This window comes from Lineus longissimus, chromosome 11, assembly GCF_910592395.1.
Source record: "Lineus longissimus chromosome 11, tnLinLong1.2, whole genome shotgun sequence".
Lineage (NCBI taxonomy): Eukaryota > Metazoa > Nemertea > Pilidiophora > Heteronemertea > Lineidae > Lineus > Lineus longissimus.
Genome location: NC_088318.1, coordinates 4,150,828 through 4,177,231, shown reverse-complemented (window position 1 = coordinate 4,177,231; position 26,404 = coordinate 4,150,828). Strand labels below are relative to the sequence as shown.

At 41.5% G+C, this 26,404-nt stretch overlaps 2 protein-coding genes across 24 annotated transcripts in view; both read left to right on the top strand.

Annotated features, from left to right (window-relative positions):
• The window catches only part of LOC135495448 (septin-7-like), a 73,417-nt gene extending 51,851 nt beyond the window's left edge, over window positions 1-21,566 (top strand). For 5 of the 23 annotated variants that reach the window (XM_064784120.1, XM_064784098.1, XM_064784104.1 and 2 more), the window contains 6 exons: window positions 75-164; window positions 3,232-3,367; window positions 3,803-3,957; window positions 5,583-5,603; window positions 9,862-9,885; window positions 17,521-21,566. In XM_064784120.1, the coding sequence (XP_064640190.1) occupies window positions 75-164; window positions 3,232-3,367; window positions 3,803-3,957; window positions 5,583-5,603; window positions 9,862-9,885; window positions 17,521-17,578 (484 nt within the window). In that variant the 3' untranslated portion in view covers window positions 17,579-21,566. Of the gene's footprint in view, window positions 1-74; window positions 165-3,231; window positions 3,368-3,802; window positions 3,958-4,581; window positions 4,603-5,036; window positions 5,055-5,582; window positions 5,604-7,773; window positions 7,797-9,725; window positions 9,797-9,861; window positions 9,886-12,508; window positions 12,548-14,125; window positions 14,157-17,520 lie in introns of all 23 variants that reach the window. The other 18 variants (XM_064784117.1, XM_064784118.1, XR_010448572.1 and 15 more) reach the window with 17 other exon arrangements.
• A 1,386-nt stretch (window positions 21,567-22,952) lies between these two features.
• LOC135495896 (multiple inositol polyphosphate phosphatase 1-like) lies at window positions 22,953-26,067 on the top strand. The gene is made up of 4 exons (XM_064784903.1): window positions 22,953-23,855; window positions 24,192-24,322; window positions 24,636-24,751; window positions 25,127-26,067. Exons 1-4 carry the CDS (start codon window positions 23,069-23,071, stop codon window positions 25,605-25,607), a joined length of 1,515 nt encoding a protein of 504 aa, XP_064640973.1. The 5' UTR covers window positions 22,953-23,068; the 3' UTR covers window positions 25,608-26,067.
• The last annotated feature ends 337 nt before the right edge of the window (window positions 26,068-26,404 follow it).

Here is a 26,404-nt window from a genome sequence, read left to right as displayed (position 1 = left end):
TTGAACACACACACCATATCAATCAAAAATACTTTAAAACAATTGAGAATGTCAAAATTTGCCCCATTTTCCAGAGATCAGAATGCAGCAGATCTGCTCGAAGTTGATAAGAACAACGTGGCCCTTTACGAAACTCTTAGCGCCACCAAGCGGCTGGCCAATGTGTAAGTCCCAGTAGGGCGTGCTGTGCTAGATTTTAGATGTATTGGCAGTTTCAGAATTGTCCTGCCCTAGGATATTGGTCCCTGGTTAAGTTTTCTTTTCAGTGTGTTTCATCAGTTTGCTGACTCATAGCCCGCAATCACTGTGATTCATGTGACAGCTCGCAATCACAGTGATTCATGTGACAGCTCGCAATCACAGTGATTCATGTGGCAGCTCGCAATCACAGTGATTCATGTGGCAGCTCGCAATCACAGTGATTCATGTGACAGCTCGCAATCACAGTGATTCATGTGACAGCTCGCAATCACAGTGATTCATGTGACAGACTATGTATTGTAAGAAGTTCTGCTCCCTTTTGCCAGAACACATTGGTATTGGCCCATGCTGATTACTGTAATAGGGGTGAGATGACAGCCTGAAGACCCCCATTGCCATTGTAGAATAGCCCAGTTCCATTGTGTTCTGCAGAAGAACTTCTATCATCCTGTATGTAGTCTTCCTCAGGAATAACCACACAGGATCACAAAGTTTGAAGAAAAACGAGGTGAAACTGGCACATTTTGAAAAGTAATGGTGAAATTTACTGAAGTTACTTTGAAAACTTAACCAGGGCCCAAACTGTGGCTCTGAATGGAATTTTGAACTGTCAATAGTCTTTAGAGGCCGCCCAAAGCATGACTAGTGAAATGCAATAAATCCAACCACAGACAATGCATGGCTGTATTCGAATGCATTGCAGTGTCTATTAATTATCAAAACTAACTTTTAGGTTTTAGGTCCCTACCCGACGATTGTACTCTAAAAACCTCTTTGTATTTGTGACTAATCTCGACACACCTTGTCTCCAGTATTCTTCCATAAACCTGGTGGAGAACGATTCGTGTGCATTTTTCACATTTTCTGATGTAAACATGCACCCAGCCAAAAGTCAGTGGCACTGGGTACCTTTGATATACATCTCTGCAGACTTGCATTGATTTTACAGTGGATATAGTGGAGTGTTTTGGTTCTCTTTTACAGCATGTGGGGTGCGGCGTTTCAATCAGTTGTTCCCTGGACGTTTTCAAGTGGCATGACCACACATTTCATAGCCGTTTTGTGGTCATTCTGCTTGAGAACAGGCAGAGAAAAACTGGTTGAGACATCACTGCTCCACATCTAACAGGAACAAAGCCAAATACTCAACCATATTCCTAAAAACTTCCTAGAATTTGTTGGTATTAACATGAAGTGGAATGGCGAGTGTTTGCCCTAGCCCTGTGATCAGCGTGGTTGACCTAGCTCCTAGTGGCCGCGGATCAGTCAGTAACCCAAAAATCGCTCCCTTTTTTTGCATTGAAGATAAAATATCATGTCAATTGGCCTTGTGTCCAGCCGAAACAATTTGTTTCTGTAAATTTAATCAAAAAACTCTTGAGCAGATAAACAAGAAATTAGACAGAATATGAAACCTGGGAATGATACAAGATATTTAAACCGTCCTGTAGAAACTCCATAGAGTAGACTTCACTGTGTATGCACTGAGTGACATCTGGCATTTCCACTGCATTTTAAGTTTGACATGTTTTATATTTCAGTTGCTGTATTTCTTAAGTTCTCCCCTCCCTCTTAATTGCATTGTACAATACTAGTGTGATATTGTTATCTCAATTTGATACTAACTGAAAGAGTGCCCCCCCCCCCCCACCAACTTTTGACTGCAGAACACATTGGCAGCATTTCCCATCTTGTCCAGGTTCTGCGCAGGGTCTATCCTAACAGTAATGTAGACTTCCAAAACATGCAAATCACCTTGCTTGATGAAGGGGCAAAAGTTGAGGACATGCTCCAAACTCCTGTTATGAAAAAGGCCCCACTTCTTATCCAAACAGGCAATTTTGTCAAGTCCAAATGCCATTTTGTCCCTCCCAAACCCTGCTAAAATATGGGTGTCTATCTGAAATCCCGGCCTTGTCTTGTTGGTCTCTCTTGGTGCCCCCCCCCTCCCTCCCCTCCTCGTGATATGAAGAGTACATTTTGAATCATCTCAGTACTTGAGGGGAAGTTCCTAACCACAGTTCTTATGTAGCTGTTGGTCGAGCGAGATAGCCATTTTGAAAAGTTTCAGAAATATTTTTCTATTGAGCCTGTGTTGATGTTAATGAGTGCATCATGCACACTCTCAGATTTAAATCGTGCATGATTCTTTCACAACGATGTCAATCTTGGTCCACAAATCTCAAAAGAATTGCTAAAAAGCACAGGTTGGTTTCGAAGGCACATGCATGTTGAATAAAGAAGGGAAAAGACACATTCTTTGTGATCAAAGCATGTATTTCGATTCTTGAAGATGACTTTTTGCATCATGCACAATATTTTGCACAACACTGAAAGATTATATTCACTGCAATATTTGCATCTTGTGTTTGACATTGATCTAGAAGACTGTCAACGGGACCCAAAATAGAGAAATCCGAGATAATTTTATGTAAAATGAGGACCGGATCTTTGCCCATGGGATGATTCAAAGCAAAAAAGCAGACGTCTCTATGAAGTTAATTTTGACAAAAGACATATTTTAATGAGAAGATGGAATGTAATAATTGCATGAAGAGGTACCTATGAAAGATTTTGAATGTTTGTTGCATGACGTCCATATTTTCCAAATGTTTAGAGTGCCATACATCGTCTCCTTGGAGTTTCTACAGGGCCTCTAGGTGCTGCTATCTTTTTGCCAACTGCCCACCCCCTAATATACCGGTAAACACTTCTGTCTGAACTGGGGAGGGGGGGGGGGGGGGCTAAAGGATTGAAAATTATGAAAAAATATGTAATTTTGGACAACTTTCTCAAAAGATTGTCTTACGGTTAGGATTGCAGCAGGACAGGATCTAAAGGTCTGAGTTGATCCTAAAGCACTTTAGCTTGGCACCAATAGACAGGAAACATCATCGATGATCATAAGGTTACTATGTGTCCTCACCTTCAGTTGATGAAATAGCAATGCTCCCCAATGTATGAAGGACTGCCCTGTAGCTGAGGTTGTATATTGCCTCATTTCGCTGACGCTAAAATCGTCTTTTTCAGATCGCCTCTCCTGCAGATGGAGGAAGAGAAGAAGGAGCATGATATGAAACTCAAGAAGATGGAGGCAGAAATGGAACAGGTGTTTGAGATGAAGGTCAAGGAGAAACAGGACAAGCTCAAGTTGTCCGAGGCAGACGTACGTCAAGATGTCTTCTTCTAAGTTGCGAGTCTTTCTTCTCGAACGCTCTTATGAGTGTTTGTTGCGTGCAACTGAGCTTGGGCACCAGTTAGGGTTCATGCTGCTGGCCAAACAGCTCTGCAAAGGACGTGGCACTGTCTCTGATCTTGCTGCTGGGTAATGGCGGTGGCCAGATGGAACATTGAGTATGGACTGAGTGGGCAGCACTGAGCAAAAATGGCATAAAATTTGAAGTGATTTGCACTCAAACTGCTCATTTTTTGTCATCAGGCGTTCTCCGAATTCAGTAAAGCGAGTGTTTTCAGATACCTCAGGTATAGAAGTTTCACATGAAAATCGTCATGTCTCTCTTGAAAGATACTCCATCCATGTGACATCAACATTTGAAAATTTAGGTTCAGATTTGGGTAAAAACTCTCCCTCCTTTTACAGCTGGGACGCCATGCCGAACAGATGAAGCGAACCCTCGAACAGCAATCGCGGGAACACGAGGAGAAGCGCCAACAATTCGAGAAGGAGCGCCTCTCGTGGGAGGAGTCGCAGAAGTTGGAGGAACAGCGCCGACGATCGTTAGAGAATTCTAAAGAGTATGTATCCATCGTGATGATGATTGTTTGGTTTGTTTACAGTGATTTTCGTGCTCACTTGACCAAGAATGGCTGTGCAGTGATGCTGGATTCAGTATGGACGTATTGGTCGACTGAAGCTGAACTGTGCAGTAATGTTATTCCTCTTCTGCAGTAGAGCAGCCTGCAGGCAAGCAAGTTTAGTCGCTGCGACCTGCAGTCGTGATCGCATGTGATGAAAATATCTCATTTGCATTGCCTGCAATAAAACCAGTGATTAACTAGTCAACCCGCTGATGAGCAATCTTTCATCGCTCTGCGCAGCAATCATTATCGCAGGTTGAGCGATAAAAAATGCTTGTTTGTTTATAGGCACTCATGCATTGGCATGCTGTAGTTACTATGAGCATTATCGACTGCTATCAACAAGCTAACAGACATTGGTCGTACTGCTCCCAGTATCCACTTGATGCAGCTATGCCTAATTGGTAAACTGTGCCATTTGCCACCAAAATTTGCATTGTGTATAGTTTGAATAATCGTATATATTCAAATATGTAGGCAGAATGGGTTGGCCATAGTTGTTCCCCAAGTCGTTATTTCTCCAAAATATCCTTTTCTAACCTCAGGGGCTTGACTTTATAGTTCCAGATGGGGCACCATGGGGTAATTGTGATGTCTTGCGTTTGCATGCCTTTATTTAAGTTTGCTTGTTTCCTCAGAAAAGCAACTGCTATGTCCTTATTTATTCCGCAATACCTGTCCCCGACCCCAGATTTATAAAGATGACCCAAGGGTATACACCCATTGCCTGATGTCACTTCAGACACCAAGCTTTGGCTCACCTAAGTCCAAGCATTATTTTGTGCATCTGGTGTCTACAGCCTTATCAGTGACCAACTTTGATTCACACCCCAGCAAAATCTCCCAAAATCTCTTCTACCAAGTTATCATGACTTTTCCACTAAGAAGTTGTATCAAGTTAGATTGTCCTCTGGGAAAATAGATCACAAGTGTAGTTTCGTACTTAAAAATGCATGATTTCCCATTAGAATAAGGTAGAACTTTTGTGATTATTTTGCAAACATCCCCCTTTACAGCGTGAGAAGATCATCCTCGTAAGTTTCCGCTAATAGTAGTTATGGTGGGGTGAACACAGTGGCATAGAGGTCGTCGTCCCTAACTAATCTCGCACAATGGCAGAGTCGTTGCCCTGAGTTGCAAAGGGGGCGCCACACATCCCCGCTAATCCTAGAAAATAACCTCCGCGATCAAACGCTTGGTAATGCCCTCCTGTATTTGCGAGCAATCTGACAGCGTCAAGATTATGAGAACACCGCTTGTAAAGACTGCACAAAGCGTGTATCTTTACAGTGGTCATCTCCACGCTTGTAGAAGTAGTATAACCAAGTTAACCCTTGTAGGACTGGTGGCAAGATTTCTTTGGGAACTTTGGGATTTGTGCCCAAGTTCAAAGATTTTCATTTCTTATTGACACGACCATTCATTGGAAAGCTCCTGATGAGCACTTTCTCTTGGTCCCATTTGTGTCATGATCTAAATTGTTTTGGAAAGATTTCCCTGAAGTAGCCCCATCAGTCCTTATAGGGTTAAAATGACCGTCCTTCTGTGGTGATGTTATTCAGGTATCGAGTTAACCAGGACAGGTGGGTGTCTTAAGTACACAGGGTTGTCCGAAAGAAAGCTGCATGTTCGTTTAACTGAAATAGCGCTTCATAGCTTTTGGGACGCCCTATACAGAGGTTGGGTTTTCCGCTGTAATACTTGGTTGCAGGTGATTGTCATATACATAGTGCGTTTGGTAGTTCGCTGTCTCTTCAGTTTTGTGATGTGCATTGTCTGTCCTAAGTAAAAAATGGCTATGTTTATTTTTATTTAGACACATTGGGAGGGGGGATAAGGTGAAAACTCAAGTAAAAGAAAAAAAGATAAGGTTAAGGTGAAAACTCGAGTAAAAGGAAAAAAGATCAGGATAAGGTGAAAACTTAAGTAAAAGGGGAAAAAATGACAGTTGCATTTTGATATTCGTGGCCTTTCTGCTTTTGGCTTGTTAGAGATTGAGCCATGTCTACAAACTGTGAAGAATGGGCGGCTTGTACAAGGCTTTCAAATCCGCTGTCTAATAGTTAATGTGCTTAGGTGCAATGCTTCAAGGTGGGGAAAGTTGGTCTGTGTGGTGAAGTTGGCCACCCAAGAGGAATCCGGCTGCTGCATCTCAGAATATGAACGAAAATTCTCTCTGTGGACAGCTTCACTATGCTTTGTGTGAATTAGCCAACTGAAAGACCTTTGCAAGAAAGATGTCACATTTCCCGCCCGCTTCTTCTTCTAGATGCTGCAAATATCGGCTACCGTTCATCAGATGACGCAGCCTCGTTACCACATCGTCAAACGATGTGGTATTATTTCGCTCCCGCAGATTCGCCTGATGAGGTGGGACAGTTTTGTGTTCCCTGTCTTATCAACCCGTGGTGGGTCTAACAGGGTTCCCACGTGCTATCAATCCCAATATTTGACAACTATCAAAGCGCCATATACCCCCAACTGATTTTGATGTTCTGGCAGCAGACAAGTTGGTTACAGTATACTCTGATGAGCCAGAAACAATCAGAGAGGGACAAATCAAAGATGGGAGTTTACATTCCACAGACAAAGAAGGTCTAAACTACTACTGGTGTCATCTTTTTAAAAATGATTCATTGGTACTAGTTTGTAATCTGCTGATGGAATATTGAACTCAGTTGACAGGTTTCCTCTTTAAGGGCAAATAGCTTGAAGGAGAAAACATTGATGTGTTGGTTGAGTGGAAAATCTACCATACCTGATGTTGTGACTGTTTCGATTCAGAGTTGTTGGCTATGTCTGATAATATGAGTCCCAACTTGACTGCGAGGATGCATTAGACATCATTGATGTGAGAGTTTGGGGTTCCTACTGATGTGAGAGTTTGGGGTTCCTACTCTCGTGAGAGTTTGGGGTTCCTACTCTCTGGAATGGCCAACAACTCTATCCGTACAAACGATGAAAATAACATTACCACTGGACTGACTTCTTTTTAGATCACTTTATTTCAAGAAAAAGGTTTTTGGAAAAATATCCTTCAGCACGTTGCCAAGGTAAATGAATTTTTTCGTGGTGGATGAGAGTGGGAGCCCTGATTGGCCTGGGTAGCACTATGCCAATTAATCAACATTGTCTTGTGCCTAATTATAATCTAATCATTTTTTGCTCAGAAAAGCCTCAGCTGTAAGGCATCAGTCAAAATTCGTGTGTCGCCATCTCTGCCGTTGCTGCCTTAGATTACTTCATAGATTGAGTTTTTGACAGTCATCATAACCAAACTCGAACCTTATCCAAAGGTCACATAAATCTTTTAATTCCAAGAAAATTGAAGAAAAAATGGTTAAAAACGGTTAAATGCTAGAAGAAAGTTAGGGTCATATTATTGTTTGGATGTATCATTTTGTTTCAAGAAGTTTAACCATTTGAAAAATTCTGGTAATGGGGCGATCCAAGACCATTGTCAGGTGAATTTTGAAATAATCATGTTACTCGTATTGGAGTATTGTATACATGTAGTTGTAAAGACTCATGTTCAAAGCATACTTGGCTAATTCTCAACAAGGTTTCATCTTTGACTGTGCAGTTTAATACTCATTGAGGGATGTCTAAATGCTCGTGAGAGGTGTATAGTTCCCCTGTATTTGAGTTGGGGTGGGGGGGGTCTGCTTTCAGACTTAATCTTAAAAACACCAGAAGCGTATTTCTACAACACTTTGGCAGTTCTCTTACAATTTGATTATCTTCTTTCCATAGAGGCAAAGGCAAGAGGCATTAAGGTACAGAGGCATTTCGTCAAACTATCTAAAATAACCATACACATCTATAACATTAACCCTTGCTAACCGATCATGGTTTGAAAAGGGCAATAAATACCAAACAGTACATGCCATTTCATTCTGTCGAAAGATTTCGATCCTTGACTTAACCCTTGTCTTTGATCGAATCTTTCTTTGACTGGTTATGGTTTTGAAGACAGTGATCTTGTAGCATGTGATCCCAATCAGTGCTGATTTTCACGAGGGTATGGGTCAAAATGACGAAATTGGTGTCTCATCCCTGTCCCAACAATTCAGTACACTGGTGACCGTCAGTGCCACATAGCTGGGCGGCCCAGTATCAGTTGATGTCGAATCCCATAGAACGATTGGAAGAGGTTCAGGTCAGCCGTCTTGAATTTGGGCCATGTAATCGACGCAAATCTTGAGGGAAAACCAGACGGTGTCTGATGTATTTGATAAATCGTCAATATCAAATGTTACAGACAGTTTGACTTCAGGATGAGATTTTCACTGATCTGAAACTTTCGGCAGAATGAAATAGCAATACCCACTATGTTTAACACCACTCAATGAGAAAATTCACCATCTGTTTGTCTACACTGTCCTCTGCACAATGTCACCAAGTCGAGGAATCAAACCAATTGCTACAGACATGAATCCGCAATATATTCCTATGTCTTGCATTTCACTGAAAGGATCTCCTGAAAGCGTGGTACCTCTTCTTGGTTTATAATGCTTGCAGCAGTAGGTATCGCTGCCATTTCTATCCCAAACCTCTGATCCAGCTTCCACAAAACATCTCTTCAAAGCTGTTCTCTCACAGCACTCCATTCAGGACTTTGAATCAGCATCACCGGAGGCAAAAATTGCTACAAAATTTGAACGGATTTTGTATTCAGTTATGCACACGCATGAATGAATGAGGAACCGGCGTTAAGATAAATGCCAGTGGCGGCGCCACAATCGATCGTACCTTCTGACGCCATGACGTCATTTTCTGGTCTGTTGACGTCGCATGAGGCCAATCACGGGAAAACATTGCGTACATTTTTGCACAGGATTTCAGCAACAGAAAACGTGCCCAATAACTGGCATCGCGCATATTTTCCGCAAAATTATCTTAAGAAACTGATAACTCAATAGATTTAAAACAGTAAGATGCAAACGTCACCGAAATCGGTCGAAAATAGGCGATCGTTTTCGGGCTCAGAAATAACATGATAATGCATTGGATTTGGAAATGGAGAGTTTTGGTATGATCGATTGCAGCGCCACGCGGCGGATAAATCGCGCCGGTTCCTCATTCATTAGAGTTCTTGTTGATGCGCTAGCCTTACCTCGGATACAAAATCTTGAAATTGTCAGATTTTGTTCCAACTACTGCTGATTGTGGCACCAATTCACCTTTTCTCGAACTCGATTGTGTGATGCAAAACCTTTTGCACTTGAAAACATTTCTGAGAAAAACTGTTGTCTTTCTAACATGGTCGATTATCAAGTCAAAAGCAGAAAGCGAATGTTTGTACCATGTGTGAATTAGTATTATAAATAGCCTTACAAATGTATCTTTAGGACACTTGTCTGGCCTCAAGTTTAGTGAAAATCGTCGTCATTTGAGGGATACTTTTGTGGCCTTTGTTTGTGATAACTGTCTGTCCTAGAAAAGTCCATCCAGCCTTTATTTTAAAAGTTAAGATAATTGTCCAGCCGTTTTTTTAGGGATATTTATCTGGCCTTTGTTTTAGAGATACTTCAGCCTTTCTTTTAGGGGCGGCCCATGTCCGGTCCCTTAATTTGGGATATTGTCAAGCCATTTCCTCAAGACTCCTCTCTGGACGTTACATCACAATCTTCTCTCCTCCATAAATGCATTATTCACAAGACTGGAAGAGCGTCAGCGATTTATCAAAAGCACTTTATATTCAGCGGTAATCCGAAATCTCGTCAACGGAAGTGGTGGGATTAGGATGAAGGATACGCGAATCTCGTCATTCTTGGTATGACTAAAAACCCTCTCGACCCTTTGCCTTCTACTAACTTCTTTATGCATGTTTATCTGTAGATTTGTACGGAGTTCATCTTTTGGGTAATTCTTTATTGTCCTGTGCGGCCGTCTTTAGCAAATTTAGGTTTGTATGGCTTAGGGCAGCTGGGGTTGACTGGCTTCAACGAGTGCATGGCTGGAGTTTCTTTGTTGTAAAGTTTGAAACAGTTCACAGATTTGTACAGAAGACTCTGTGTATCTGATCCACGAAGATGAACCTGTATGTCGGTCCTTTGGGTCATTGCGTATGCTATGATACCGTTGTCTGAAATGCTGGTCTCATAACATCATGATGCAGTGCAGGAATGCATGTTGAAATGCATGGTATTGCGTCATGGCCACGAAATGCATTGTTGAAAGCTGTATATACAGGATGTCTCGCAGTGAAGTACATGCACGAATGAGAATCTCAGAAAATCCTGCTGCCGAAAGCCAGAAACCTTGATTTTCTTCACGAGGCTGTACATTATGTAACATTTGACTCGACGTCTAACCCATAACAACAACAACAACAACAACAGTTGCAAGTTGCTGGTGCAGCGTATTAACGACACCGCTGAAATGCACAACGTCCCAACAAATAAAATGTACAAAGTTCAGTTGCTATTAATTGCCTTTTGGCTGCACTTTTTTTTGTTACACATTTCTCCCTTTGGGTTTTAAGAAAAAATCAAAGTTAAAGGTTAAATTTTGAAAGCACACCAGTTTCATTACTCCCATGTTTTGTCTCCCAAGTTTCTGTCTTGTTTTTGGAAATGTCCTTCCCCTTCCATCCATGTTGGCATAAGACACTACATCCCTGTTTGCCTTCAGAACAATTTTATGTTGCATTCATATCACCAAGTATATCCATACTTGATATCACACATAGTAGGCACTGCCAATGTTATCATGAAGGATCAAAATGTGACTGTGTCATACTGCAAATGTTATCATGAAGGATCTAAATGTGACTGTGTCACACTGCAAATGCTATCATAAAGGATCTAAATGTGACTGTGTCACACTGCAAATGCTATCATGAAGGATCAAAATGTGACTGTGTCACACTGCAAATGTTATCATGAAGGATCAAAATGCGACTGTGTCACACTGCAAATGTTATCATGAAGAATTAAAATGTGACTGTGTCACACTGCAAATGTTATCATGAAGGATCAAAATGTGACTGTGTCACACTGCAAATGTTATCATGAAGGATCAAAATGTGACTGTGTCGCACTGCAAATTTGAAAATTTTGAAGCAGTTAGAAAAGTGTGTAATCCACACGTACCCCCTTTCTAAACATCTACATTGATACCTTGGCAATGCCTATCAACCAGTTCATACATCAAGCCCATGAAATCCAGGTTATCATAACCCATCTTTGTCAGGAAGCCATAAAATCATCTGCATTTTCCATGTCAACAAGTCTTCATCATGTATTGTAACTGCAAACAGTAGAACCCTTCTATTCAGAACAGTTAAATTTTCAACTGCTTTCCCTTACTTAAGTGGAGGTAGCCTCCAAACTGCAACAGTCGATTCAAGTTCCCGATTTGGACTTTAGCAAATAGAGTCCTCATGGTAGAGACATCCACTGGAATGGTTCTACTGTTAGAATGGTTCTCCATTTTCACCCCTCCCGATTTTTCGTCATTTATTTTAGCCTCAAGTATTGCCTGAGATTCCTCCTCCCTATCGTTTACTTGGTCACAGATGATTTTTGCATTGCTTGGTCCCGAAGTCATATACATGCTTCCCGAAATTGGTGGCTTGCATTTGAACTAACTTTTTCCCCCTTGTCCGTCATCAAAGGCATTCAAGTGTGTTGGTCAACGATGACTATCTCCTTTGTCCCTCCACCATAAGGCCTGTAGTTTCCCCTTATGACATCACTATTTCGGACACTCGGCGCCCCATTTCTGGAAAGGTGCATATATGTTTGTATTATTTGTGGCCTAAAGTAAAGTCGGCCAGGAGCTGTCTCGTCCCACTTGGTTGCAAGACAACGTTGTATTGATATATTAGTTTTTGTAGTACTTTGAAATTGCAACAGCTCTTGACCGATTTTTACTGTACATTGTATGTGATAAACATTTCATGAGCTTTCAATCCATCTTCTCTTAAATTGTAAAGAAGGGACACGCTAAACAAATGAGTGCCAGTCCGGAATTCTCTCAAGTAACTGCTCTTTATGTTGCAGGCTCTGTTCATTCTTTCACCAAACAGACATTTCACATACAGGATTGAAGGGTGTCCAAGAAGGATCTTCCAATGACATCGTTGGCCGTTTTGTTTTTGAAACGATGGCTCAAAATTACTCACTGTTTTATAGGACAGTGTAAACAAAACGCCTGTGATTCAGTAATTTCTCCTGTCAACTGATGACGCTACTAAAAATCTTGAAGCCGACTGTTAAAATATTTGGTCAAATGATATTGCCATAATTGGTAGTTCTCTCTGTGACACCCTTTATATCATCTCATTAATTTCATCTGTGGAACTTTCATCCCAATTCCTTTGTCATCCGTCAAAAAAATTTAATTAGGCTTTATCATTATTTTGTGCTTCTGGAATCAAAAAATATGCTTCCATTGTCAAATCCACAGCTTTGCTTACATTTTACTCCCCATCTCTCGTTTTTTTTTCACCGAAACTCTCTCTGCCGATTGTGACTTTCAGCACAGATATTAGGCTCCACCTCAAGCTTGCAGCTATATGGTATACGTTTTTCCGCGTTCGATTCAGATTCAAATTTGCCAGGATCAACTCAATACATGTGAAAGAACAATTTAACACGGAATTCAGCATGAAACAAAAAGGGAAAAATTGGTTGAAAAAAGTTTCAGATTGATGTACAAGTGCTGTGATAATGATTTCAACTCAGTACTTTAAAAACAGGATTCAAATTATACACTTTGACAGTTTCAAATTGGTGTTTTGATAGGTATTAAATCAATGCTTTGAAGCAGATTTCAAGTCAACGCTTTGAAACTGGTTTCAAATCAGTGCTTTGAAAGTGGTTTCAAGTCAATGCTTTGTAACTGATTTCAAATCGGTGCTTTGAAATGGGTTTCAAATTGGTGCTGTGAAATCGGTTTCAAATCAGTGCTTTGAAATTGGTTTCAAATCAGTGCTTTGAAATTGGTTTCAAATCAGTGCTTTGAAAATGGCTTCAAATCAGTGCTCTGAAATTGGTTTCAAATCAGTGCTTTGAAATGGGTTTCAAATTGGTGCTGTGAAATCGGTTTCAAATCAGTGCTTTGAAATTGGTTTCAAATTAGTGCTTTGAAATCGGTTTCAAATCAGTGCTCTGAAATTGGTTTCAAATCAGTGCTTTGAAACAGATTTCAAGTCAATGCTTTGTAATTGATTTCAAATCAGTGCTTTGAAATGGGTTTCAAATTGGTGCTGTGAAATCGGTTTCAAATCAGTGCTTTGAAATTGGCTTCAAATCAGTGCTTTGAAATCGGTTTCAAATCAGTGCTCTGAAATTGGTTTCAAATCAGTGCTTTTCAGGGGTTTAAAAATTGAACAAAGTTCTGGCAAATTTGAAATGAGAGGAACCATAGGCACGATATTGTAGTAGACAGAAAAAACCCTGCTAAAACATGTTCTGTTCTCTACAGCAGGGATGTAGTGTTACCCGAGTTGTCTGGTGTCAAATCGCCAAGGCTGATCCACCAAAGGTTAGAGAAATGATGACGTTTTCATCGCTAGGGAAAGTTAGCATAGCGAATCATGTACCTGCTATACTGAGTATATTTCAGTAATGGTAGAGACACTTTATAGATCACTGTAGCTTTTTTAGGCAAATTTTTGATGCACTGTGCATTTCAGCATGACGTCATGATGTAACTTATGATGTCAGACTTATGATTAGATCGAAGACTTGAAACTTATGTGATTCAAGAACCTTTTTTGTCTTGATTGGAGACATTTTTCTGTGTATTATTTACCTACTGGTAGATGTTAGCTATAGATTGTATGGATTTCAGCACAGTTTGGTGGAGTACGCTGTGAATGTACCAAACAAATCCTTGAGTGTATTGGTGACAGGTCAGCTTTAAATCTCCACTGTATGCACCTTTACCTTAAAAATGTTAAACATCTCGAGCAGATCGAAGATTTTCTCAACTCAGGTTTCCAAGATGGCATACTGTGGGGCTTTAAGGAATACACTTCATCACCGATTCACTGAAGAATTCAATCCTGGTAAACCACAAACCAGGCGATAGATTCCCATGGAGCGTCTTCATGATTCCTGCACATTTTCTCATCATTTCTCTACCTTTCTAGACCTGGCAACAAGATGACCCTGAGGACTTGGGTAATCATTTATTTCACGCCTTGTCGTTTATCATTATCATCATCCTGTCGTTCAGTTATTGCCTATTGTCATTGAGGTTTCCGTTGTAGTATCATGTATAGCTATCATGTTTTGCACATTGGACCTGTATAGCTATCGTGTTTCGCACATTGGGCCTGTATAGCTATCGTGTTTCACACATTGGGCCTGTATAGCTATTGTGTTTCTCACATTGGGCCTGTTTAGCTATCAGATTTCCCACATTGGGTCTGTATAGCTATTGGGTTTCGCACATTGGGCCTGTATAGCTATCGTGTTTCGCACATTGGGCCTGTATAGCTATTGTGTTTCTCACATTGGGCCTGTTTAGCTATCAGATTTCCCACATTGGGCCTGTATAGCTATCAGGATTTTGCAAATTGTGCCTGTATAGCTATCAGGTTGGCCACATTGGGCCTGAAAATACTATTTTCTTTAATTAGCCGCCATGGAAGTCTTGTGACTCTCGCCACTGGGCTTGCCATCAAGAGGTCTCTGGTCCGATCCACACTGTCGTACTGCTGCTCTCGGCAAACCTCCTTGCTTAACCCCCCCCCCTCGCCCAGGGGTTTAAATCGGTACTGGTCAGAAAAGCTCCGGTTGTAGTGCTGGTTGTGCCGCTCATCTGAGTTCTACTGAAAGATTTCATGCTATACGGGGGTAAAAGTGTAAAGTTGGATAATAGACTTAACAATGTACCACTGTTGATATCCGACTAAAATCTGACTTTTGTACAAAAGTTTGCTCTGAATTTGAGTCATATCCTCTGTATTTTCAGACGCTGTTTAATTCTCTGAGATTTTGCATCCAAAGCAAGAGCAGACCTGAATAATTGTAATATCATTTGATTGACCAATCATAATGCATGATTTCCTAATGACCAGTTCAGTGGTCACATGCTGACCTTTGGCCTTTTTGCCCGAGAAATGGGGCCAGCGCTTTCAGGTCCTTGTGGGGACAAAATTCTGGGTATGATAGTCAGAAAAAATTAAAATGTGATAATAACACTGTACAGGGTTGTTTTTCAATTTCACTTGGTTGGTGGCATATGTATGGCTTATACATCGATACTACAACAGAAACCTCCCCATTCCTTTAAATAGTTCAACTTTTAGCCACGTGTTTCAATGTACAAGTTATTTTAGGTTTGCATGCGCGTTTCATGGTTAAGCTTATAGTCTTGTGGTCGGCATATTTTAGTGCATGTGTCTTATCTCAACCTGCAGTGTCCCTGCAACTCCTAGAACTCCTAAGAAAAAGGGGTTGAGGGCATTCATTTGTGAGTAGGCTTACGGACATCGGTGAAGGAGCTATAAAATTTGTTATTTCGATTAGACTTGAAAGTGTACATTTTATGGGGGACTTTGGATTTTGCTTATTTCTGCCTTGCAACGTGACAGGTAGTCGTGCATCTACAGAATTTGCCTTACAGATCAAGTATCGACTGCAAACTGTGAAGTTTTTCGGAACATTTCAATTTTGGGGGATCTCCAATGCATCGAGCACTAAATTTGGCCAGCTCATGCAACATCTAGACTACTACCAATTGAAAATGAGAAAATTAGCCAACATTTCACAGTTTGCAGTAATCAACTGCCTGAATTATCTTTGTTGGCTGGGTACCCTTTTGGAACCGACTGATTATAGCCAGTGTGACAGTCACTTTAACCAAAGATTCTGAGTGAAAGTCGGTCAGTACCTTAAGCAGTATCACCTGCAAAGTAGTGGTTCGATCATTACAGAAGTGGTTCGATCATTACAGAAGTGGTTCGATCATTACAGAAGTGGTTCGATCATTACAGAAGTGGTTCGATCATTACAGCAGTGGTTCAGTCATCTTGTCTAGAAATCTGCCGTGGCTTCCTAACGGATAAGCCTCTTTGCCAATACTAGTGTTAGATTTCTCTCTTAGATTTATCATTTTAGAACACTCTCCTTGACTTTACTTTCAATTATCTTTCTACATGTAGTTAGGAATACATTTTAGAGCAAGGGAATGTTTATTTAGATAAAGTTTAACCTCATGAATCTTTCAAGTCCTCACACAGATTCAACTATGGTTGAAGACCAAGCTGAATTTTCAATTTTCATTCTCAAAAATATTTTATTCATTATCGCTTTCAAAATCATGCATTTGATATCGCATATTTGCTTTATCTTCCAATTCCTCAACGTCACGTGTAATTTCTACATGATTAGACGCATACTTCAATATCCTAACTAACTTGCATTCGATGGAGGTAAACATGAACTTATCACCATCATTAGCAGGAAAGAAGTGCAACTTCCAATATAAAATGTGACTTCAGCTAGTTTTGGGGCTTTTTAAGGCATTTTCTGCTTCCCCTTCCCTTTACCTTTTGGCCAAACCTCTGAAAAGTGCTCTTGACAACAGAGTATGATTCATGCCATCTCTAATCATGATGTAGAAGGTCAAGATGGTCAGATTTTGAATTTGTGTGCTGCAGTCCGGGATGGAGTTGACCCTCGAGCAGCCAGTTGGGAAGTGGGTTCTGGTATACCTGCAGCCCAGATTTGTTGTAAAGCATTGTTCATCATCAAGATCAGTGATGATGGCCCACAATCACTATCATCATTCCAAAATAAACTGGACGTTTTGTGTTGAGTAGGACCTCTTGGAAGTTGTTCTTGAGGCGTTTCCAGGGATTGTATTGAATCCTCACTGATCTTGGTGTAGCTTGGCTTTGTACCTTGTCAAACGTCTAGTTTCCAGTTCACTTGTTCGCCCCTCTGTGGTTTCGTTCGCTTTTGAAAGTTGATTGATTAAGCTGAAGTCACAGGTGCTGACGTCAGGCCAAAACGTATTGAATTTGATCATATACCCAAATTCAAGTGCATTGATCCGGTAGACACAACCAGAGGAAATCAAACTTTTGCCCTGGAAAGTTCTTTCAAATTCTTCCAAAATCGCCGGAATTTTTTCATCAGGGACAGTCTTTTAGAACATAAGAAAGTCTCTGGTACCCTTCTCAATATTCCAGGGTACATTTTGAAGAAAGTTAGGTGAAAATGCCTGTCACAAATATTGCATTACCTTTGAGGGTGAGCTGCCCATGCGATAAAAATATTTGGAACACATGAGGACTATTCCGTGCATTCTCATGCGGTCCAGATTCCTGATTGTTAAAAGACGGTTTTCAACATTATGGAGTAATTGAAATGAAGTAATTGACAAGGTCACCACATCCTAATTATTGAGAAGGTACGCCACCTGTGTACTTCGACTTTTCAATCAATTTTCAGACTCTGGTCCAGCTTCGGTCTTGCATGCTGAGTGTTGGCTGTTTTGACTAATGGTTCTTGACTCTCAAAGGTCTCTTTTCAGTTCCATTGATGGGAAGGATAAGCACAAGAAAGAAAAGAAGAAAGGCATCTTTACTTAGGCGCACAGCCCCGTCATTCAAGAAACGTGCGTCAAGAAAATATACGTCAATGAAAAAGTCCGATACGAGGTCGCTCATTTCTTCCGAGACGAACAGCGACGGGATGAGTTTGAAAAAAGATGGCGACGACGAATCTGTTAGTCGTCGCGAGGGGAGCATCACGGACGTCTCGGATTTGTCGGAGTTTGATTACATGACGACGACGGAGGACGAAGGGGTATTGTCACCGCACAGCAGTGACGATGATATGCCACGTCGCCGCGGGAAGAAGGGGAAATGGGGGAAGTATACAAAAGCAGAGAACAGGACAGAGCTGTGATGTGGAGAATTTGACTTGAACATATCAGGAAGACTGTTTGAATTTGAATCAGTTCAGCTCCGGCTGTGTAGCTGGGCCAAAATTGGTGCCAAATATAAACAATTGTAAAATACATCAGTAGCAGCTGTTCATAACGATAAGAATATTAGAGTTTCATTCCAAAAAGAGTTGCTTTTCCATAGCCAATGCCACTAAAACAAGACGCAGTGCTTTATTCAGTGTAAACAGTGTGCTCTGCTGTTTTAGAATATTGTATAATAGATTGTATAAATCCATGCAGTCATGGTCGTATAAAAAGTTTTCAATTCTAAAAGTTTCGATTCATATTTTTCTTCGGATGTAAATAAAAATGTTTCGTTTGACGTCGGAAACATCTGGTGAACAGCTGTATTTCTCCCTGCCTTCGACATTGTGACGAAAATTAGCCATGTTCTCTTGAGAATATTGCAAGAAGCTGTTCTGTTCTCTGCTTGGACAATAAATGATTGGCTAGTCTTGACTCTCTGCCGTGTGAACCCGAGAAGATGTCTCTCCCAATCTTTTCTTGGGCAGCTGGGCATGAAATCTTTATGTCTCATTAACCAAAACGCTTTTCATATATCATTCATTATCTCTGTCGATTGTAAATGTACGCGCAATGAAACTTGATGTTGTTTGAAATTTGCAGTGGCAAATTTGCATAGAGTAGTTTAAAATTGGGAAAATACATTCAGAAATGGGGTTAGTTTGATGTTTTTGGCAAATTTTCATATCACCCGAAAAGATAGACATCAAGATTTCATTGTGCTTAACCTGTCACCCCTCCAATTCCGAATAGACTGTCATCACCTTGTTATTGGTGCGGTCCATTCTGAACTGGAAGGGAAGACAGGGTGTCATTTGTGTAAGTAACACTAGATGGGGATCTTTTGGTCCTAAGTTGATTGAGCCGTAGTCTTAATATATAATAATTCGAAATTGCGATGAGAGCGTAGATAAAAAGCATGATTGTAACTGTGTGTTAAAATGTTGCCATTTTCACTTCGAGTTGTTCAAGGGGTTCCCGTATTTGGAAATGTATGCCAAAATTGACATGAATTTATGTATTTCCTGCCAAACTCATGTGTGGTGTTATCAAAGAAATACAAAAGGCACAAAAATTGATGTGCGATTTGAATAATGTGCTTCAGTTTGGACCAAAAGTTGTTCATTGTGAGATAGTGAAACTGTGGTGCATTTGGTAAAGATTTAACTATTAGGCAGATGAAATAAGTCGAGGTTGCTTAATTTACATTCCTTCATTATGTTTTGAGAAAGATTTATCACAAACCCAACCTGGCCAATGAAGATCATGCTTAAAAACCCTACTCATACTCAAAACATATTTCTCAGCCATGCTTGCCTGTTTTTATCATCTAAGCCACGTCTGTCGTGAATTTTAGTACAATAAAACATTCTAACTTTGCCACCCCAAAGGACAGTAAAATGAGGTATCCTCAGAAAGTGTTTCTATTGTGATGAAAGGAATTTCGATGCAATAGAAATATTATCCATTTTGTCGCTTGGCAAATGTTTCAGGGAGTAGAAAAGTAACCCAGAGGTGGCAAAATTAGCATGTTCTATGCTACAGAGCTATCTACACCATGTATTTAATCTGTACTCAGTTTGAATTCCGTATAGCCAGGCAAACCTATTATCCCAGTTCGATTTTTACTTCCAATCAGTGGTAATTGCTTGGCTGGAAGTGGTAGCCAAGATTTTTTTGAACGATGGCTATTTGCCATCATTGTAGCAAAGACATTAGTTTCGGAATTTCAATCTCTCTCATTATTTCCGCACTTATGAACTATGACAAAAGTAGCGTAGAAAATGGAAGAAATCATCAGAGTAACATCAGGGAGTATTTCTACTAAGGTGTTTTCTAAACTGAAGACGGCCAACGCCAACTTTAATTGACTGGACTATCGACTACAAGATGACTGGACTAATTAAGACACAGACACAGATGTCTCTACATTCAGACACGGATGTCTTTATAACTGCCATTCACACTGTATATATTAGATTCAGTAGTATTTTCTGTAGAACGTTAATTCATCAAATAATACTTGTAACGTGTTGCGGTAGATTAATTAATATATGGCGAGGTTCGAGGCGAGTGCCTTGCATTTTGCTCACAATGAAAGTGCATTAATGAAATTGTCGGTTTTAACTTATTCGCGTGATGTTGTGCATATTTTGTAAAATTTGCAGACAAATTCGTAGATTTCTTTGTCGACTGCCTGGCTGGAAATGGGGTCGTGTATGTAGTTGTGAAAAACGTGGTATCGTAACTATTAATGACGAGTATAATTTCTCATAGAGTAAACTAATATCCTACAATTTTTCTAGAACTGTACGTATTAGTGTGAAGTTGTTCTAGACTGTTTTTGGAAGCTGTATAAACAGTTAATGGTTTAAAATTATGACATTTTTTACCGATGATGACTAGTTTGATTTCAATCAGTTATGTGGTGGACAATGTTGCTTACATGTTAATGTCATTATGACTAGATATTTGTACTTTTTGGTGTACATCCAGCAGATAATCTTAAAATTACGTAAATCCTTCAAAGCGTTATTCTTTCCCAAACTTCTCATTTGTCTAAGTTGACACCTATCTTGCTCTTGGAAGTTGCAGAGGGTAGAGGGTACCAAGTGATCAGCCCAATCAGAGGCTTGAGAAAATGAGCCTTCCGACATGTACCTACTGAAGGTGGGGTGACACTGACCCGGAGCGGGGTGACACTGACCCGGAGCGGGGTGACACTGACCCAGAGCGGGGTGACACTGACCCAGAGCGGGGTGAAAGTGTCCCAATACATTTTCCACCCTTCAGCCTGAGCCATACAATGTAGATGGTAAATCTTCTGTTCCAACTGAATCGCTGTACAAAGTCATGTCAAAGATAACCCAGCTTATCATAGTTTAGCACAAATGAGATTTTGAGACCTGGGGCGATTTCAACCCACTGGGCCTATTCACCCCACTTAGCGGTACCCTGTATCAAAACGTAGGGTTGGAAACATGAAGCATTAGAATATCTAAGATAGTGAACCCAACCTCGAAGATTATACATCGACTCCACCAACCTAACAAATCTCGATATGTGCACCAGGGAATACGTTTTTTTCGCTGCCTTGTATGTCTTATGTACTAAATTACGCTGTAAACATCGCTTTGTAATTGTAGGGTCTTCTTGATCATCTCATAGTCTGTTCCATGACATTCATGTATTCAGTAGTCATGTAAAGTAAAGGGACCCAGCCTATCACATTGCAAGTTATGATTTTGAAGAACCAATTTGGTAGGCCTACATAATTCTGTGCAATGAAATTTTTCCAGCACATTTTTTTTTATCACTGTGTTACGACGAAATAAATATTTCAGGGCAGAGTCAGAATAGGACAAAAGGTCACATTCTTATTTGAAGCAATATGCTGCGTGGATTAATTGATTGTAAACATTTTCAACAACGTGAAAGACCCCTATGTTGTCCCTTAAAATTCTCTTGCTTTTAGTCGTAAGAATTAGTTCTGCATCATTCTGTAAATGTGTTCAAATGTACGAGGTCCCAAATCAAACAGCTTATGTACAGCCAATAGCCTGTATGAAGTTTTTATATACAGAATAAAGTCCAAATTTAATGGAGATTTAGACTTAGTTGGTTTTGTACAACTGCAAACACATGGAATACCCTCTTCAGTAAAGAACATCTTCAGAATAGGGGAATCCCGAGGCGTCATGGGCCAGGCTCATATTCTTGACATAAGGTTCTGGGTTTGACTCCCAGTCGAACCACAAGCTGATTCAGTGCCCTTGAGCAAGATACTTAATCATGCTGTTGTGTCTCTGAACTCGGGGAGGGGGGGATAAGTGTGTGCTGGTCAAATGTTTTAGCAACCGGGAGAAGCCTCTTGCCTTGGGAGTAGCCTATTGGCTTTGAGCGATCTGGAGAAGTTTCTTGCTTTAATAGGACAAGCTGGAGAGGCCTTTTGCCTTAATAGGACAACCTGGAGAAGTCTCTTGCCTTAATAGGACAACCTGGAGAAGTCTCTTGCCTTAATAGGACAACCTGGAGAAGCCGCTTGCCTTAATAGGGCAGCCTGGAGAGGCCTCTTGCCTTCATAGGACAACCTGGAGAGGCCTCTTGCCTTCATAGGACAGCCTGGAGAGGCCTCTTCCCTTCATAGGACGGCCTAGAGAGGCCTCTTCCCTTCATAGGACAACCTGGAGAAGCCGCTTGCCTTCATAGGACAGCCAGGAGAGGCCTCTTGCCTTCATAGGACAGCCTGGAGAAGCCTCTGTCTTAATAGGGCAACCTGGAGAAGCCTCTTGTCTTAATAGGACAGCCTGGAGAGGCCTCTTGCCTTCATAGGACAGCCTGGAGAGGCCTCTTCCCTTCATAGGACAGCCTGGAGAAGCCTCTTGCCTTCATAGGACAACCTGGAGAGGCCTCTTCCCTTCATAGGACAACCTGGAGAGGCCTCTTGCCTTCATAGGACAGCCTGGAGAAGCCTCTGTCTTAATAGGACAACCTGGAGAGGCCTTTGCTTTGATTGAACAACCTGGAGAAGCCTCTTGCCTTGATGGGACAGCCTGGAGAAGCCTCATATCTTTGGACAGCCCACAGTCAAATGGCCGGAGTTGGTTTAGGAAAGAGGTGTATTTGCTTGTCAATACTACGATTATATCTACAGTCCACTAAATACAAAGTTGATCAGAAACTCATAGCCACCGCTCGCTATTAGTTTCTGGTTGATATCACACTGATAATGATATTTTCCGAATCTTCTCAGTCTTTTATGCGGGCCCAGAGTCTAGTCCAACCCTGTGATATGCACATTTGTACTTGTGATGTTCTGTTCAGAAAGTATATAATGAATACAAACTAGGCATTTGGGGCAAAAGACAAGTTATTCAGGATAATTGTAAGGATCATTTATCAGATATACAAAGCCCACATCAAAATTTTAGTACAAGGCCTTGCCCTGTTTTCACCATGAAGTGCACATTAGTGAAGCATGACAGATTTGATCATTCACTGACCGATCTGAGAGCAATCAGCAGACATAGGCTGAAGAGAGGTGAGAGAGGACGTCCATTACTGTAAAGTCGTCATTGTCCCGTCCATTTGTCCGAAACAAGCCCAAATGGAAAGACAGTTTCCAATTTCAGCTGTCAAGATGTTGAACGTCTGGATTGCGCTCCTGTTCCTCGGATCCGTCGTCTCACTCTCCCAACAGCAAGACATGCCCTCCAATGGACTCTCAACTGTTGGCCTCCTGCGTCTTGGCAGCAAAACGAACTACCGGGCGGTGTCCGCCTTCAACTTCCCAGGTGGCTTCCCGACGACGCGGCCATCCACCCCGTGGTCGAAGATCTGCCGACCAATCCAGTTCTATTTGTTCAGTCGTCACGGACACAGAGGCTTGGGTGATTCAGACCTGGAAAACGCCCGCGATTTTGCCGCTGATTTCCGTAAAAGGTTCCCTGGTGCGTCGGGGGCGAAGTGGTTCGTCAACTACGCACTGCCATGGGATATCACAGACGATAAATTGTTGACGAAGGTTGGGAAGGAAGATATGGAACTGTTCGGGAAGAGGGTGGTGAGACTTTGGCCCGACTTATCGCTCAGCGCAAATAACACTTTGTTTTACACAAGTTCCAAGAGTAGGACTTACGAAAGCGCCAAAGCTTTCATTGACGGGTTTACCTCTGTGCTTGGAAAGGACAGAAAAGACTTTCAGTTGAATATCGACAACCTGAAAACACGATTCTACGAATATTGTGAAAAGTATAAAGTTTCTGTTGATGACAATGACACTGCGATGATTGAGGCTGAGAGGTTCATGGAAGGACCAGAGATGGAGATGGTGGTGACGAACGTGAAAAGACGGCTGGGGATCGAGGCGTACAATAACACGCTGATTGACAAAGGTGAGGTCGAATTGAGACATTTTTGTTTTTTTAATGATCCATCGTACAAGCTGCGATTTTCGTCCGTTTGTGGCCCTCGTATGGCGATGATTGTAGCGTACTGCGCCTAGCATGATCTGGAACTGTTTCCATTGTCTGTACAGTTACTGCAAACTCGTTAAGGTCCCGTCACTGTGTTGAACATACTCCTCTAGAAAGTCGCGAATTTAACAGTAACGACAACATTGACCGCAAACGGCTCGCAACAAAACATGCAGTCTCTGCATATGGCCCGTTTTAGCATAATTTACCAGATCATTTGTCCACATATCTGATAATTCTACGTTTTATTTACAGACCGTAAGGCTTTGAAAGACCTGTATTACATGTGCCAAGCTGAATTGGCAGAAAACATCACTAAGCCGATATGGTGCTATATCTTCAATGACACCGATTCGATCCCGATGGAATATTATCTGGACACCGAGGTAAATGCATTTTTATCACTTGGTGGCAATTATCTCTTAATCGCACCAACAGGTTGCCACAATATATTTCGTGTCGGATCCTGACCGTCGGCCTTCTCGCTGCATGTCAGTGGTCGTCTCAATCGGAGTCCGATTTATCGCAGCGGCCTAGTACGTCCCCTAACTATTGAGACATTTTGGTTTTTTTAATGATCCATCGTACAAGCTGCGATTTTCGTCCGTTTGTGGCCCTCTAATGGCGATGATTGTAGCGTGATCTGGAACTATCTAACTATGGTTAGGGGACGGACTCTTATCATTCTTTCCTTTTAAGGATTACTACGCGGTGTCTTACGGCTACGATATCAACACGGAGATGTCATGTCCCCTGGTCAAGCACATATTCGACAAACTGGATGCCGCCAAGTCTGGGGTAGAGAACATGAAAGAGTAAGTAGACTCAGCCAATTAGAGGTCTCTAGAAACGCCCTCTCTTTAGTCGGGGATTCTGACCACATTCTCACTGTCCCTAGGGACCATTCTAGGATTCTGACCACAGTATTGCTGTCCCAATTGACCAATCCAGGATTCTGACATTTCCCCCCGCCCCAAACACCGCAGCTGTCCTCTCTTTTAAACGAATGTTGAGCAGTCCAGTGGCCTCCGAAAAAGCCTTTTTTCCATGCTACATTTTTGGGGCTACTGGTTAATTGATTTCGCTGGTCAAAAGGCGTTGTCGTCTGCCCGTAGTCGCCTGCCATTTCGGTTTGACGCTACACGTCAGCGAGATGTGTTTGATGTGAAATACCTTCCGCTTTCCCGCAGCTATCAACGCGGAGTTTTCGGATTCGGACACACTGGCAGTCTCGTCCCTCTTCTCTCCGCATTCGGGATGTTCAAGCCAGAGAAACCCCTGACCGCCTCCAACTTCCCCCAGCAGATCAACCGGAAATTCCGCATGAGCAGAGCTGATCCCTTCAACGGGAACTTGGAATTCGTTCTCTACGAATGCAACAGGTCCGCAGAGGAGGGTCTGTCTCCTTCGGAGAAGGCCGGATTACCTGTGATTGAACGCTTCATGGTCGAAGTTTACTCCAACGAGAAGCTTACGAAACTTCCATTTTGCGACAAGGAGCTTTGTCCGTATTCCAAAGTCAGGGATGTTATGAAAAGCTACTTGACCTGTTCTCTCAACACGGTCTGTGAGGTGAAGACCGCTTCTGGTAGCGACGTCCCACGGATTACTCTATTGCCGTTGACGATGGCAATTGCCATGGTTTTACGAACATTCGGAAAGGAAATTTAGACGCAGTAACCTGCGATAATGCTTTTCTTCGAGTTCCCCTCAGGTAGTTGATTATGTGAGCTGGGCATGTGGGTAACATTGCATAACGTTGCAGAACATAACTGACTCCAGTCAATGAACTGCATATGGGGGTAATCACCAATTTAGTTACTTTTACTACGTTCAGCTTGTCTAAACAAATATTTGTGCCACGACTGGATCTCTTTAAGCTGCGTAAAAATTGATTCACATCTCCATACACTTTTTTCCTTAAAAAGCGACGTCATTACGTCACTAGAATGACGTCACGGCATAGACGATCCGTGACGTCACATGCATAGCGACATCTCGCATGGTAACACGATTTCCTTGCGTGAAGCTGTGTAATTCAACTTTCTGTGCAAATCCTTGCGAAAATATCGTACTGTATGATGAGTAATAAAGACAACGTACACCAGGCGAATCGCCTGAGTGCTCTGCAGATGTTTCTTGCAATTTTATCTAACGTGCGAGTCCGACGCCCGTCTGTGGGTCGGACGCGAAGACCAAGAGATATGGAAGACACATCCAAAAAGAACGAAAATTCGGTAAGTTGGAAAGTAAGAGGTTGGATCCTAAAAAATGGCTGAAACGGGTAAAATTAATCGACTGGCAATCCAGATCCACACTATATACAGTGCAGACTTCACAGTGCAGATATTAAAGGAACTATAAAAGGAATTTTACGAAACTTTTCTGAGATGAAAGAATACCAAAATGTTTGTTGATCAACTGTCGTCGACATCAAAACAAGAGGTTGTGACAATGTCTTTGTTTCT